The 14,129-nt window shown below is 44.9% G+C and overlaps 1 protein-coding gene across 1 annotated transcript; it reads left to right on the top strand.

Annotated features, from left to right (window-relative positions):
• The first annotated feature begins 791 nt into the window (after nt 1–791).
• LOC142786378 (uncharacterized) lies at nt 792–11,046 on the top strand. Its single transcript, XM_075884040.1, has 2 exons — nt 792–2,213; nt 9,719–11,046. The coding sequence occupies exons 1-2, from the start codon at nt 799–801 to the stop codon at nt 9,723–9,725; spliced, it is 1,422 nt and encodes a 473-aa protein (XP_075740155.1). The 5' UTR covers nt 792–798; the 3' UTR covers nt 9,726–11,046.
• The last annotated feature ends 3,083 nt before the right edge of the window (nt 11,047–14,129 follow it).

The following is a 14,129-nucleotide window of genomic DNA, read 5'->3' as shown; positions in this document are numbered from 1 at the left end:
TGTAGGAAACTCTATGCACTACCCCCTTCTAGAACACTGTTTGGAAAAAACATCTAAATGACGTCTTGGCGTAGACGTTATGAAGTTATTTACCATGATGTACTTCATGACAAATAGTCACCTAAATGCAAGTCGAAAGTCTCAAGAGACAATATTCCAGGCGCCTAACGTATTTTTTCAAACGCATCTACTTTAGGTCTTCTCAAAAACCAAGACGTCTATAGCCGTTTGTGCCCATTTCAAGACGTTTTGTAGAGGTTTTGTGTTTCGTACGTGCGACTTGGATGCATTGAAGCGTCTTCACTGACCTGTTACGCAGGGCGCCGCAAGAGTGTCTGATTTAAGTTGGATAAATCTGAGCAAAACACGCAAGTGTTCAGCGTCTAAATTTATGGATGCCAGTAAACAATGCATATAGCTTGCCCAGACCACGACAAATAACACTATCGAAGTGGGCAATTTTCCGAATCAACGGGGTTGAATCAACGAGGCCGCTAATATGCCCTTCGCATAGGGGCGTGCATCCTTAGCTATGCCTCCATGAAATATGCGAATTGGTGTAATTTTTCAAGCAAGTTGAGCTCAGTTGAATGAACTTAATTTGTCCAATGGTTGTTGCTGTGACCGGGTCTTGGCTGCCAGGGATACATTGTTCGTGGAACATCTTCGGAAGTCATATTACCAAATATTACAGAGCATATCACTTGCATCGCTAGTGAGTCTCGCGCCACCGCTGGCATAGCGGGATTTTATAGCTTCATTATCACCATCACCGTCACTCCGGCGGGATATTCCAAGATGGCGCCGTACGATCAGTTTCGTGCTTACGGCAATGTTTACGCTGCACGTTTTGGTGAATACAGATTTTTCGTACCATCTCTACCGGCTCCGCTGGACGCACTCAACACTGTTTACCTTCACTGCGACCCGGAAGGCCGGCCGTACAGATTTAGGGATTTTAAAAAGGAATTTGAACGTCTCGAGATCATGGAAAATCTCAGATCATGCGGGTCGCTCCTGAGGAACCACTTCTGGGAGGTGAGCTTCAAAAAGACCGAGGATCGGTTGCGGCTCCTAGAGGCTCGGGAACTTGTAGTGAAAAATAGGCGGTGCTTCGTCATCGACCCGTATGGTAAATACATCCACGTTGTTCTTCACTGGGTGCCGCATGACGTGACCGTCAAGTGCATCCGCAAGAAGCTCAGGCGCTTCGGCCGAGTCCCTCCAATGGAGCGAGAACCGAAGCCCAGTGAACAGCTGAGGACATTGCTCGTGAGTTTAACGCTCAAGGAGGGCCTGTCTGTGGACAACTTTCCGCACAAGATTAGCTTCAAGGACGGCATGGCGTCTCTAGCCGTCGTTGTGGGCGGCACCCCGACGTGCCTGCGATGCTCCCGAAAGGGGCACTTGCGAAAAAACTGTCATGCTCCGCAGTGTGGCCTCTGCGCTCGTGTCGGCCACCGAGACTCTGAATGTGGTAACGACAACGTCGTCCCAGCAGCGCTAGCAGTTGAAGTCGCGGATGCACAGCCAGGAGACGCATCCCGTGTCGAGGCGCCTGTTGGAGCGCACAACGTCGAGTCTTCCCAGAGGACCCCTCCAGCAGCGAGTGAGTCGGTCGCCGAGTCGGAAGCAATGGATGTGACCCGCGACCAAGCGGCGCTCGACAGTTCGGGCGAAGCAGGAGCTCTGCGCGACGTCACCGCTGACGGCGACCAGGTCTTCGCCGAGGGTTCTTCGTCTTTGCCGGAAGCGAGTGTATCGGCTGCCAAGTTGCAGTCGCAGGTGACGGGTGTGGCGTCGACACTCGTTAGATCGCAAAGAGAAGAACCGCTGCGTGACGCCTTCGCTGGAGGTGACGCTGTGTCCGTCGACGATTCCCTGTCGGCGCTAGCAGCGAGTGTGTCAATCGCCGAGTCGCCATCGGAGCCCATGGACCTGGCCTACGATGCAGTGACGCCTGGAACTTCCAGTGAAGTGGGACATCGGCTTGGCGTCCTTGCTGGTGGCGAACGCGTCGAGAGTTCTCAGTCCGCGCAGGCAGCGAGTGAGTCATCTTCTGAAGACGCGGGTTCACAGTCGGAAGCAATGAACGTGTTCGGCGAAGAAGCAGCGGCCGCACATGCGACCAAAGAGTCGACGAGCAAGGGAACGTCTCGCTTGCGCACGCACAAACCAAAAAAGGGGAAAAAGAAGAAGAGGCAGAAGAAGAGGTAAGCTTCGGCGCTCATGCAGCGGGACCTTAGTCGTCTAAAGCTGAAGTTCTCATTTCCTGCTGCATTTATGCTTTTTATTTGTGCTTGCGTTTATATAAGCTTTGTGACCGAGACTGCTATAATAAGGTTTCGAGCAAATGCGTGCAGATATCCAGTGTGCACCAAGAAGAATGCGCCTTTTCAAAACATTTGAAGCCACTGTGTTGGCAGGTGCCAGTTAGATTGTATGTGCCACCACTTTACGCATGATGAGCCTGCAGAAAAATGATCACTTAGGAATGTCTGTCCATTTCTGTGCAATGAGGCTGTGATCTGTGAAATATAATTCATGCTTTGCCATTTGATGTGTCAGTGGTGAATGCTTGCATTTATCTGTGATGGGCTCCTTGTCCCCATTTATTATTATTTTTTTCCATTTCTGTATTCTCTAACTAAGCAGTGCTTAGTGTTCCTGTGTTATTTTTTCGTGTTGAGCTTCACACGATTGTAGTCTTTGGTTTCTTTTTTGGAGCTGAAGTATCCCAAAGTATTTTCCTACCTCACTCATTGTATTGTTAACATTTTTGGTAGGTGCTATTATCCTCACTGAAAGCCAGCATGCATTCAAAGCATTTTGGCTATCCTAAGTGTCGATAATCTATAGACAAGTCTTGTGTATATTGTCTATGCAAGAAAAAATTGTTTGGAAGGGTCACGTGCATGCTTTATTGCAATGCAACTTTTTCAGAGACATTTTCATGCCTGAAATTTTTCGTAATATATGTCCTCAAAAAAATAAAAGCTAGTGTTTTATTGCAAACACTCTGTAGACTAATTGGGAGGATTCCAGTAATAAATATGAGTGAATGGCAGTTTGCTTTTGAACAGCACCAGAGAGCACAAAATATTCAAATAACTATGCACCATATCTTCATATATCTGTCTTTTCTTGTTTGCATCACTTGTGCTGTTCAGAATGCAAAAGCAATCTAGTCCATGTGAAAGATTTCACTGCTAAGATTTTATTTCATTTGGATTGTTGGCTAAAGTGGCTAGTTTTTTTTTTCTACACAGTAGCATAATTTTGCTTGTTACAGAAAATATGCCATTATGCAATTGAGTCTTCTTATGTGAATGTCATTTCCTCATACAAAAGGGATATAAAAGAATTTCTAGTTTTGGAAATCTTTCATGAACTAAGTTATGTAAAAAGAAGCGCTGCTCTTTCACCACTTCGAGCATGTTTTTGTCCTGAACAAAAGTTGCAGGCTTTGAGTCTATTAAAGTATGCTTGAATCACCTGTGCACATTGCACTCTGGTATGTATTTCTTGCTACCACGAAATAGAATCCTCGGTATCAAAGCCGTCTGTCCCGAGGATAAGTTTGCCATATACCTACAAATGAAAAACGAGAGAATAAGTGGAGTTCCTTGTTTTCTTGCAAAGGCACTGCACAGAAAACTGACTACTCTCAGTTTTCAACATAAGGCATTGATGATGACACTAGACATAACTTGTAGTATCGGTTAACTCTTTCCTCCACTAAAATTTGCAGTGTTCCTTTTTACAAAGAGGTGCTTTGCAAAATTGCACCCCTTGCAAATAGTCTCCTGGGTCCCAGTCAAACTACAGTTTTACTACAGCTTTTAGCCGAGGAGACCGCCTAGAATGACTATTTGGTTCTAATCTGGAAATGAAGAGGAAATGAATTGATGAATGGCTCTTGTGTGTGAGTACAGTGTATGTGACTAGCAAACTGTAGATCACTGCTTTTTTCTGCTACAGAGTCAGTCAAGCAGGGTACTAGGGAGAATGCCATTCTGGTGACTGAAACTGCAGCACTGCTTACATCTTACTGCAGTCACTGGAAAATGAGACTGCACTTACTGCAGTCATTGGTTATAATTAGCTGAAACAACTTTCAGTAATGCTACTTCCAAGGGCAGCTTCCCCTCAATGCATATCATGCTGTAGTTTGACGGGGCCAAGTGCAAAGAACACCTGTGTTAAAAAATTATGCTCAAGGTAAAAAAAGACCCAGGTAGTCGAAATTAATTTGCAGTTACCCACTATGGCATGCCTCATAGTTATATCGTGGTTTTGGTGTATGAACACTCCAGCAATTATCAATGAGTTGTCGTGGTGATGCAATACAACATGATGAAATGCATTGCTTTTATTTTGACCGGCACATCGTAACAAACTAAAGGGCATAGATGTTGCTTCGTACTTGCACAATCCCAACCCATTATATAGTCTCGTGTCATCTGGCATTTGCATATGCATGGTTTCACTATAAAAGACAAATGTGAATGCCTTCAGACATGCTGCACTTGCTTTCCAAGCAGCATTTGTGATCTTTAAAAATGCTGTAGTTTGAGCTACTGCAAGTACCAGCTCTCATCTTGCAAAAATTTTCTTTAGTGGTTTTCAAACTGCTCGTGGGCTTCACCTTATTTCTTGCTGTTTTTTTTTGTGTGTGTTGATTAGTCATGTCCTGTGGTAATACATACCAACTAGCCCAACCCTGTGCTCTAAAATGCTAGTTACATGCACTAAATATCATTTACGGCACTTCAAGGGACCCTGCAACACTCTCGCAAGTAACCATGGAATCTATTCACTAAAAGAGCTCATTGCCTCACGAATTCAGCGCTGCAAAATTTTCATAATCCATCCAGTATTGGGGGAGTTGCATGATGGATGGATGAAAAAAGTTTATTTCATCAAAAAGCAACTGCAGACGATTACGTGTTAGATGGCCACCTACCCATGGTTGGCAGCGACCTGTGTGGCCCACTCCACGACCCTTAATGGGTGACTGGGGAGTTGCAAAGGCCTGTTGTGTGCTGCGATTGCATTCTCTCTTCTCTGGTCCTGACGAAAGTGTTGGAAGCTAAGCAGGGAGGGATGGCATGGGGAGAAGAAAATGTGTCACATGTGCCTCATGACCTTGAACACTTTTTCCTTTGTCTTTGCGGCTTTTCATTGAAATCGCACACACATCCACAGACAAGTCACGCCCTCCTGCGCACCACCAATAATGACCGAGCACCCCAGACTCAAATCAGCTGATACTAGACCTGAGACGTAGTGATTTTGAACTTGTAGCATCATTTGTGTCGTTAGAGGAGAAAGCAAGTTTGAGCCGAGTTTGAAAATTTATTGGAACTTACAGGTTGCATGCCGCCCTATAATATTTGGCATGCAAGCTCTCGGGAGCCTCGACTACCGATCGGTGGCATACTCAGCGCTGCAAGGCCCCTTTAAGGGCAGAATGCTGCCGAATATAAGCAGGACAACATGAAGCCTAGGGATTTTGCAACCATACAAACTGCTCACCAGTTGTGTCTTTGGTGACACTCTGATGTGAGGTGCTCGTAAAGCAAAGTATCAGCTTTCTCTCCGTAACCTTTTACCCAGACCTACAGCTTGTCACGGGACCTTCAACATTTGCCTCGGAGACCTTTGAATGTAGCACAGCTTCGTGGCACCATTACCACTGCAGCTGAAATGTCTCCCACAAGTGCTACTGTAATGAGAAGGACCCTTAATCTGCGCCAGGTATATACAGGCTTCGAACATTTATCAAAGGCCTGCCTTTGATGTTAAACAGTCTAATGAAGTCTCATGTAATCTCAAGTCTCTCGTTACATAATTGTACTGCAGTTTTAGAATTTAATCCCCAGAATATAGGGTTCTCTGATATATGGTGTTCAAAAAATATTTATATTTAATACACCCCTCAACTATGGGCGTTGTTTTATCAGCTGGTGTGACATTTGTTGTCACACTTCTACTGATATTGTTGATGAAGTGCCCCCAAGTGCACGGATGACTCTATTTCTTTCCAAAACCATGCAAATTCGGTGACTGGGAGCTACATATCAAAACATTCTGTCTGGCTAGTTGGTTCATCACTGTGCAAAATACTTGCAATTCAGCACGAGGCAAAGAATTCAAGCGTGGAAAGAACTAGATTCAATAGAAGGTTTCCCCTTGACACATAACCTGTGGGTGCAAAACATCATTTGCATTGGATAAAAGAAACCCACATGTTGATTGATTGATTTGTGGGGTTTAACGTCCCAAAACCACCATTTGATTATGAGAGACGCCGTAGTGGAGGGCTCCGGAAATTTTGACCACCTGGGGTTCTTTAACGTGCACCCAAATCTGAGTACACGGGCCTACAACATTTCCGCCTCCATCGGAAATGCAGCCGCCACAGCCGGGATTTGATCCCGCGACCTGCGGGTCAGCAGCCGAGTACCTTAGCCACTAGACCACCGTGGCGGGGCAAGAAACCCACATGTTAATGCATATGGTTGGCAGCATGATTGCAAAACCATGTGGGTTTAGTTTGATTATTCCGTATAAATATAGTTCTGCACCTCATTGTGTTAGTAAAATTTTCTCTTTTAAATAAATTAGCTCCAAATTAACACTTCCTGACACTGAATTATTTGCCTTGCATTGAGTTGTTCCCATTTTGTGCAGCAGGAGTTTTGTTTGCTGAGAAATTTTTGTAGGGGTGCCTCACTGAGAAACAAAACCAGCTAAGTTTGAAGCAGTCGTTCCATTTAAACATCAGTTCCATTTGTCAAGATACTGCTGTAGTACCAGAACACTAGTAATTCCAAACCGTGACCCATGTTCTGATGGGCTTTGGGCAGTACTTTGTTGTGCCAAAGAAACTGCCATCTCCTCAGGTCCGCTGATTTTTTAAAATTTCTGGAAAGTATAAAGTAACTTTTGCTTGCCTGCAAATTCTATGCTCCCAGGCATCGTAATGTTCCTACAGAAATTAAGGGATATACACTGCTTTTGTAGGTGCCCCAAGTGACATTTTTCTGTGTTTTAATTCATCTGATTGCACTTCAAGAAGCTGCAAGAACCTCATTCATAGCGCGAGTCTCGTTCTGGCAGACTTGATGACTCGAGGTGGTATCCTAGGTCGGCTGCCATCTCGTAATAGCATCACGTACTATGCGATGCCAAACAGGCATCGCATAGCGTGCAAGCGTGCTCCACACTCGCCGGGATGGCAACATGTGGTGCTGACTGACGCTGCCGTGTGTAAATGCACATATATACCCGATAAAGTGGATGTGGGGATGGCCGCCGCCGTCGCTCAGGGGTAGAGCATCAGACACGTTATTGAAAGGTCGCAGATTCCGATTTTGCTGGTGGTAACTTATCTTTTTGTCCACTTTTCTTCACATTGACATTATAATTACTTCTAATAACATCCCCTATGGTTTATGTGGCATTATTGTCTGTTAGTTCTCATTAATACTGTGTCGTACATGGAAAACTAGCCCTTAAATTTACACTCTTCGCTTCTCACTGAAGTAGCGTGTACTGAGCTTATGGGTCTAGTAATATTGCAAGTATTTCTTAGTACTCCATAAATCTTCATGGAAGACACATGCAGAATTCTGGAGGGATAATTAACTGCAGCCACTGCATTGTTTTAAGGGTTGGGCTGTGCTTCAATTGTCTGCTGTGAGAATCCCGGCTTTTCCTAGGATTCGCGAGAGCTGGTGTCTTTCCGCACCGCGGAAAGACACCTGCAAGCGACACACCGCCCGACCCCCTTTCCGCCCTGGCCACACCACCGCACACGAGAGAAACGAGGACGCCAAACAACCGCGTCGCCATTCCATATGTGCCGGGCATAAGTGAACAGCTCTCGCGAATCCTAGGAAAAGCCGGGGTCACGGTAATCCATAAACCTGTTTCGACGCTCGCTCGCTTGCTACCGCGGCCGAAAGACCGACCTCCGAGGGAGCTACACCCGGGCGTTGTCTACAAAGTGTCGTGTTCTGGGTGTCCAGCCTGCTACATAGGCGAGAGCAAGTGTTTCCCGGAAAGAATGCGCCAACACAAGAACGACGTCAGGAAGATGGAAGTGCAACGTAGCGCTCTGGCGGAGCACTGCGAGAAGCACGACCATAAAATTGACTTAGACGGCGCTTCTGTTATTGAAACAGAACGGAATTTGGGAAAGAGGCTCTTGCTCGAGTCTTGGCACATTCAGCATACGCCTGCCAACGTGAACCGCTCGCTGGGAACAATGCCTTCGGTGTACGTTCACGGTCTCCGAAACGTGGTGGAAAGGGAAAGCCGGAGCCGTGGTGAGAGAACACGACGCGACGACACTTCCATGACCAAGACAGTCACCCCCTGAGGAAGGGACCGAGTCGGTCTCGAAACGTCGTGCTCTATTTGAACTGTGGCTGGAGCAATTTCAATTTTCTAAACTTTTCTACCCAGCCAGACAGATTGCTGTCAAAATGTTTACGTTTAAAGTTATTTTTCTCGAAAAGCAAGCCACTTTAATTCTTGAAGATAAAGAGGCAACCAAAAATGGTATATGCATTCTTGAATGTTCAAAATTGCTAGCTTAACTAACAATTTTCGACAAAGTATGTTTGATGAACTATCCACGATAAACAAAGAAAAGTCATTATTGTAAGAATAATGCTAATAAAGACGTCTCCAGAGCCCATTGCAATATACAGTTTTCTATAAAGACACAAGGGGCAACTCTAGCATTAGTGTCCATGGGAACTGCAATGAACGGCACTTCAGCCAGCATGGAAACGATGGGTAGTACACAGATTCATCTAGTCTGTTCTTTCGGCTCCGTAGGGCCTGAACTTGTTTTGCCGCAAGATGAACTTCAGCAAAAGTTCAGCATTTATACTATACCCCCTTGACCTTTTAGGCTCACTAATTCCAATTGCCTTATGAGTTCAAAGGAATTCATTCATTTATTTGAAAAAAAAAAATCATAACACAGCAATAAACAAAGCCACATGTGCGATTCGAGGCCCACAAGTACAATGACTAGGCAATTTCGTGTACTACCCTTCATTCTCATGGTCGCTGAATGATCATGGCACCAGAGTTCCCTCTAGGTAACTATAGGAAACTCTGTGCATTGCAAGATTACTGTCGATGCCTTACTCGTTAACGATGAAGGTTGCATGATTTTTTAGAATGAACTCGAATTTCAAGTTTACGCTTGTCTGCTTGGCCCTTCCACTGTTGTTGCTTCTTTTTTGTGCATCAGTATCTTAATTAAATTCTGGTCACTCTGAAAAGAACAACTGCTGTTATTTACAATTCTGGGCACATTTTATAGTAACATTTCTTAAAATTGAAAATAATCATTAGCACCAAAATGCGAAGTTCGTAAATCTGGGACTCTCAGAATGTACTACTATAATGTGAACAATATTTCTGTGGTTCATTTTTTAAAATACCAGGATCTACCTATTCCCAAGATACAGATGGGGAACTCCAGCACCCGATTTAATTTTCCTTTCAATTTTTCACAAGTGAGGAAGAGGCTGACAGCCTGAATAAAAAAGTTATATCTATACAGTGGGAGTGTGTTGACACTTTTGCTTGAATGTTCCTACATAACTTTAAAGTAATTTTCTATGGTGAAACATTCTCTCAAAACACTAGTACCTGAACAAAGTTAAACAATGTACGTTCTTCACTATAGTCTGTAGGTTGTGTGTCATCACCCTTGCGGGGAGATGGATGCTATTCCTGGCCCAAAACGACCCTGTTGTTTCTGGCCATAAGCCGTGGTCTACCAAACAACAGTGTCCACGGCTTCCAGCTATGCCCGGCCCAGATGCAGCTTCAGGTAAGCCACAGCACATATATCACATGTGCCCTCTTCACCTTTTTCTTGCTTTCTCAACATCTTTCTAATGGCCACTTCCACAACGTTATACTCTGCTATAAAAAAATATATAGGCCTTGCCCACAGCCATCCCACATAGAATTCGCGCAAACAGTCCATCCAATGGTGCTCTCTCATTTTCGCGATATCGAGCACCTCTCAATCGTTAGAGATTGCTCACTTTCCCATACAGATGCACATTTGTGGCACAAGTATTAAAGGGAAAACTCAAACGTGGTTTTAAAACAGTGTGACAATGAAAACAAAATGACTGTTTTATCGCATGAACACAAGTGGTGCTTGTGTTCATGTGTTTGTGTTCATGTGGTCAACTAGTTTTTTTCTTCTTTGTCATATGATTCTAAAACAACACATCATTATCATCTGGCCTGGCTAGATACAGGCTCGGGTATTTTCATTGCTGTTTTTAAAGTGCGGAGCACTTTAGGAGCCTGGGATGTTGTGTGCTATTGTTGCTTAGCGTAATGCAGTAAAGCCACGTATTCAAGCAGAAAAAAAAGGGGGTGCAGAAAGCTCAAAATAGAGAGAGAAGTAGAGGAAGAAAAAGTGGAGATGAACAGAGATAGAATGACAAAAAACTGGAAAAGAGGAAAAGAAAGGTAAAAAGGAGGATATGAAAAGGAAACCAAGGATAAACAAAGAAGGCTGCTCAGCTCCGCACTCACTTCAGGCTGGGTACCACCGGTGCAAAGCTGCCTTAAATTTTTCTTTTCTTTTCTAGTTATCCATCTTATACATATCAGTCCTACTTATGTGAAGACTCAAATGTTCTTGTCAATTTCATCATGGATACGGGCATTGCTGCTCAAGGGTACTATTTCGGGCCTTGTCAAGTTCCACCATGACAAATTTCGCTGTGCGTCAACCCTGATTCACCCAGAGGGCTGCCACCCTGACTGGCTTCAAATGACGCCATTGCAAAATATGACAGGATGTTGGTATTCAGCAGTGTTTCCAATAAAACCCCGGTCAAAAGTAATGCTTGGGGTAGTAAGGACGAACCTTCTAACCTTCTATGCATAGTATTTACAATAGCTGAGAAAAATTACTTATCGTTTAGGTGGGAACCAAGTAGCACTTCTTTTTTTCACTAATGTTCACTGAGGGGGGAAGGGGCGGGGGCAGGGTTCTGTGGGCGTAGCTGACTTTTTTTTTACTTTGCTATCAAGTATAGTGTTTACTGCTGGGCAAGGGTGTGCTGGACATATTTTTCTAGAGTGTGTTTACCACCCTATATATATGTTTGTGCATGCATTTGCATGTGTGTGTACATGTATACACAAATGCAAAACGTAAACGTTTTGAGGGGTTGAGGGTTGCCACTGCCTCTGGTAATCCTATCTTGTATGTGCACATGTCTTTGCAAAATGGCAGTTGTGTTGCTTGCCGGCACTCAGTATTGTACACTGTATGCACTTACTAATGCTGAAACAACCTCAGAAATTGCTCATCATTATGATTAGGAACATAGTACACCAGCTTAACTCTTCCATCAAGCCCACATTCAGTATAGTGTGAGAGAGAATCTCATTGCTTAACCCCTAAACTGTTTTCAACGAGCACAGTGCAGTGTATAACAGTTGGAGCACGGCCCTTGTCGAGCTGCCCTGTAACAGTTTTGGACAAGCGTAGCTCATTTGGTTGACACTAAGTCCCCCTGCGAGTGTTTTCACCAAGGCACACCCGTTTTCGAACCTGTTTATGTGCTGTTTGGCAGATGACAGAACTGACGTGGTAATCTTTTTTTATTCCTGCACAGTTTCACGTTTTATTTTTCAAAACTTGTGTTTCTAAAGTGTCATTCAACAGAAGTGACAAATGTGTTGTAGAAAATGTTTTTGTTGTCGTCAGAATGTTGAAAATTGTGATAGTGGTGAAACCCTTGTTATAGTGCTCAAAATTTCTAAACGTTGGTCTTTGGTTTTTAATTGTTCATTGCCAGTGGATGACTGGCTGTTCCCCTGAGCAACAATGAACTTCATTACTCTAATTGAACATAGGTAGTATGTACTGAAACTTTCTTTTCAGTATCAAAGGCTAGCTTTTTAGAAGGAATATTGTGAAAAGAAAAATGTTGAAACGAAGCTTCTTTAGGAGACAAACATTTGCAATACCTATGTTGGAACGGTTAAGGGGTCACTAAGGTTGAGGAATTTGAATGAATAGGATGCTGTGAACATTGAGGTACTTTGTCTGTATTAAGTGGCAAGATGTGGCTGCAATGATGTGAAGGTGATTCTTGTGTTGAAGGGGCACTGTTGTCAACTAATTCTAGTTCTTGCAAGGCATATTGAAAAAATAATGCTTAGTGACCCTCGTGACTATGTGTATTAAAAGGGCCCTGCAACAATTTTTAAGCATAGCCAGAAAACACTGCTGATCGGTAGTTGAGGCTCCCGAAAACACGCAAGTCACATATTATAGCGCAACATACAACCTGAAATTTACAGCATATTCTCAAAGGAGCTAAAAATTGCTGCCTCTCCACAAATGATGATAGAAGCTCAAAAGTCATTTTTCACAGCTATGTATCAGTCATTGGCTGATTTGATCATGGTTACAAGAGATCGCCGCAGGAGGCTGCGACTTGTCCACACATGTAGGCGCAATCGCACTGAAAAGCTGCTTATTCGAATAAAAATTCGAAGTAGTGTTCAAGGTCACGAGACGTGCGTAACGTATTTTCTTTGCTCCTGCCATCCCCCGAAGATATGGAAGTTGAGCGACAGCTCGTCACCAGGCACAAGTGGGCAGTCCAAGCCACAGGGTTTTTGAACCCTCCCACTTTAAGGGGATACTGGGCATTGCTTGGAACACTGTTTCGAAATAAAGGTCTATTTATTTTTCTCTGCCATTCTTTCCTACTTACCTGCCAGCTCTTTCGTCGAAACGAGGGAAGTGTAGGAAGACATGCGGTGTTTGGTTTGCCACATATTTTATTTATCTCTGCTCTGGCGTAGACGTCCACAGACGCTGTCGTTCTTGCTGGCGTCTTCTCCTGTTGTGCTGGCTTGAACACTCGGAGCAGCTGCGGCACAACTTCTTAGTTTTTTTCGAGTTGCTGACGGCTTGCCATAGGGCCCCCCCTCTAGCGAGGTAGCCCGTGCGCGTAGGAGCGAACCCTATGAGCAGGTTGTAGGTTCCACTATTGTGAAGCGCGTTCGTCTAGTTTTTACGGATGGCTTGTAGTCTTCGAGCACGGCGTCAGTGTGGAGGAAGGCCAGCTTTATGCGATCAATGGAGACACTGTCTTCGCGTCTATTAAGCAACAGAACGAAATGCTTCGAATAACGCTTGACGACCTTAAAGGGTACATCGTAAGGAGTTTGCAGTGGTGGTCTGATTGCGTCATGTCGTACGAAGACGTGGGTGCAGTCGCGGAGCGCACAACTGACGAAACTTGGGCGTCAGTTTTGACGGGCATGGATAGGGGACACATCTCTCATGGCATTCCTGGGGCGACTAGCATAATCAGCTACGTCCAATGGTGATACCAGTGAGATGTCGAAAAACTGTCCAGGAAGCCTTAGGGTAGTGCCAAATATGAGCTCAGCTGAGGAGCAGGACACGTCCGTACGTATCGTGCTGCGCAGGGTGAGGAGGACAAGTAGTAGTCGCTCTGTCCAGGTTATCAACGACTGCGGGGCCATGAGGAAAGCTTTGAGTTGGCGGTGAAATCGCTCAACCATGACATTCGACATCAGGTGGTAGGCCGTCGTCCTGATGTGGTTGACACCAAGCAATCGGGACAAGGTGCGGAAGAGCGCGAAGTCAAATTGACGACCCCGATCCATTGTGATGGTCTTGGGAACTCTGTAGTGGCTTATCCACACGGTGATGAGTCCGTGGGCGACTGACTCTGCCGTGATTTCTGTGAGCTGTAGTGCCTCAGGCCACCGCGTGCACCAGTCTACGCAGGTTTGCAAATACCGGCTGTTATGCGATGGGGGGCAAAGGGCCTTCGAGGCCCAAGTGCACGTGACTGAACCACGAGTCAGGAGGCATGAAGGTACCCAGTGGGCTGACCATGTTGCAATGGACTTTGGTTAACTGGCACTTGAGACAAGCACCTATTCAGCGGCGGACGTCGATGTTCATTTGAGGCCATAGATATCGCCCTGTGATGAGGCACTGTGTCGCACGTATGTCGGGGTGCGACAAGGAATGCAAAGCGTCGAAGACTCTGCGGCGAAATGGTGCTAAA

The sequence above is a fragment of the Rhipicephalus microplus genome, unplaced genomic scaffold, assembly GCF_043290135.1.
Source record: "Rhipicephalus microplus isolate Deutch F79 unplaced genomic scaffold, USDA_Rmic scaffold_23, whole genome shotgun sequence".
NCBI lineage: Eukaryota > Metazoa > Arthropoda > Arachnida > Ixodida > Ixodidae > Rhipicephalus > Rhipicephalus microplus.
Note: the sequence above shows the minus strand (reverse complement) of the source record. Positions and strands in the feature narration are given on the sequence as shown.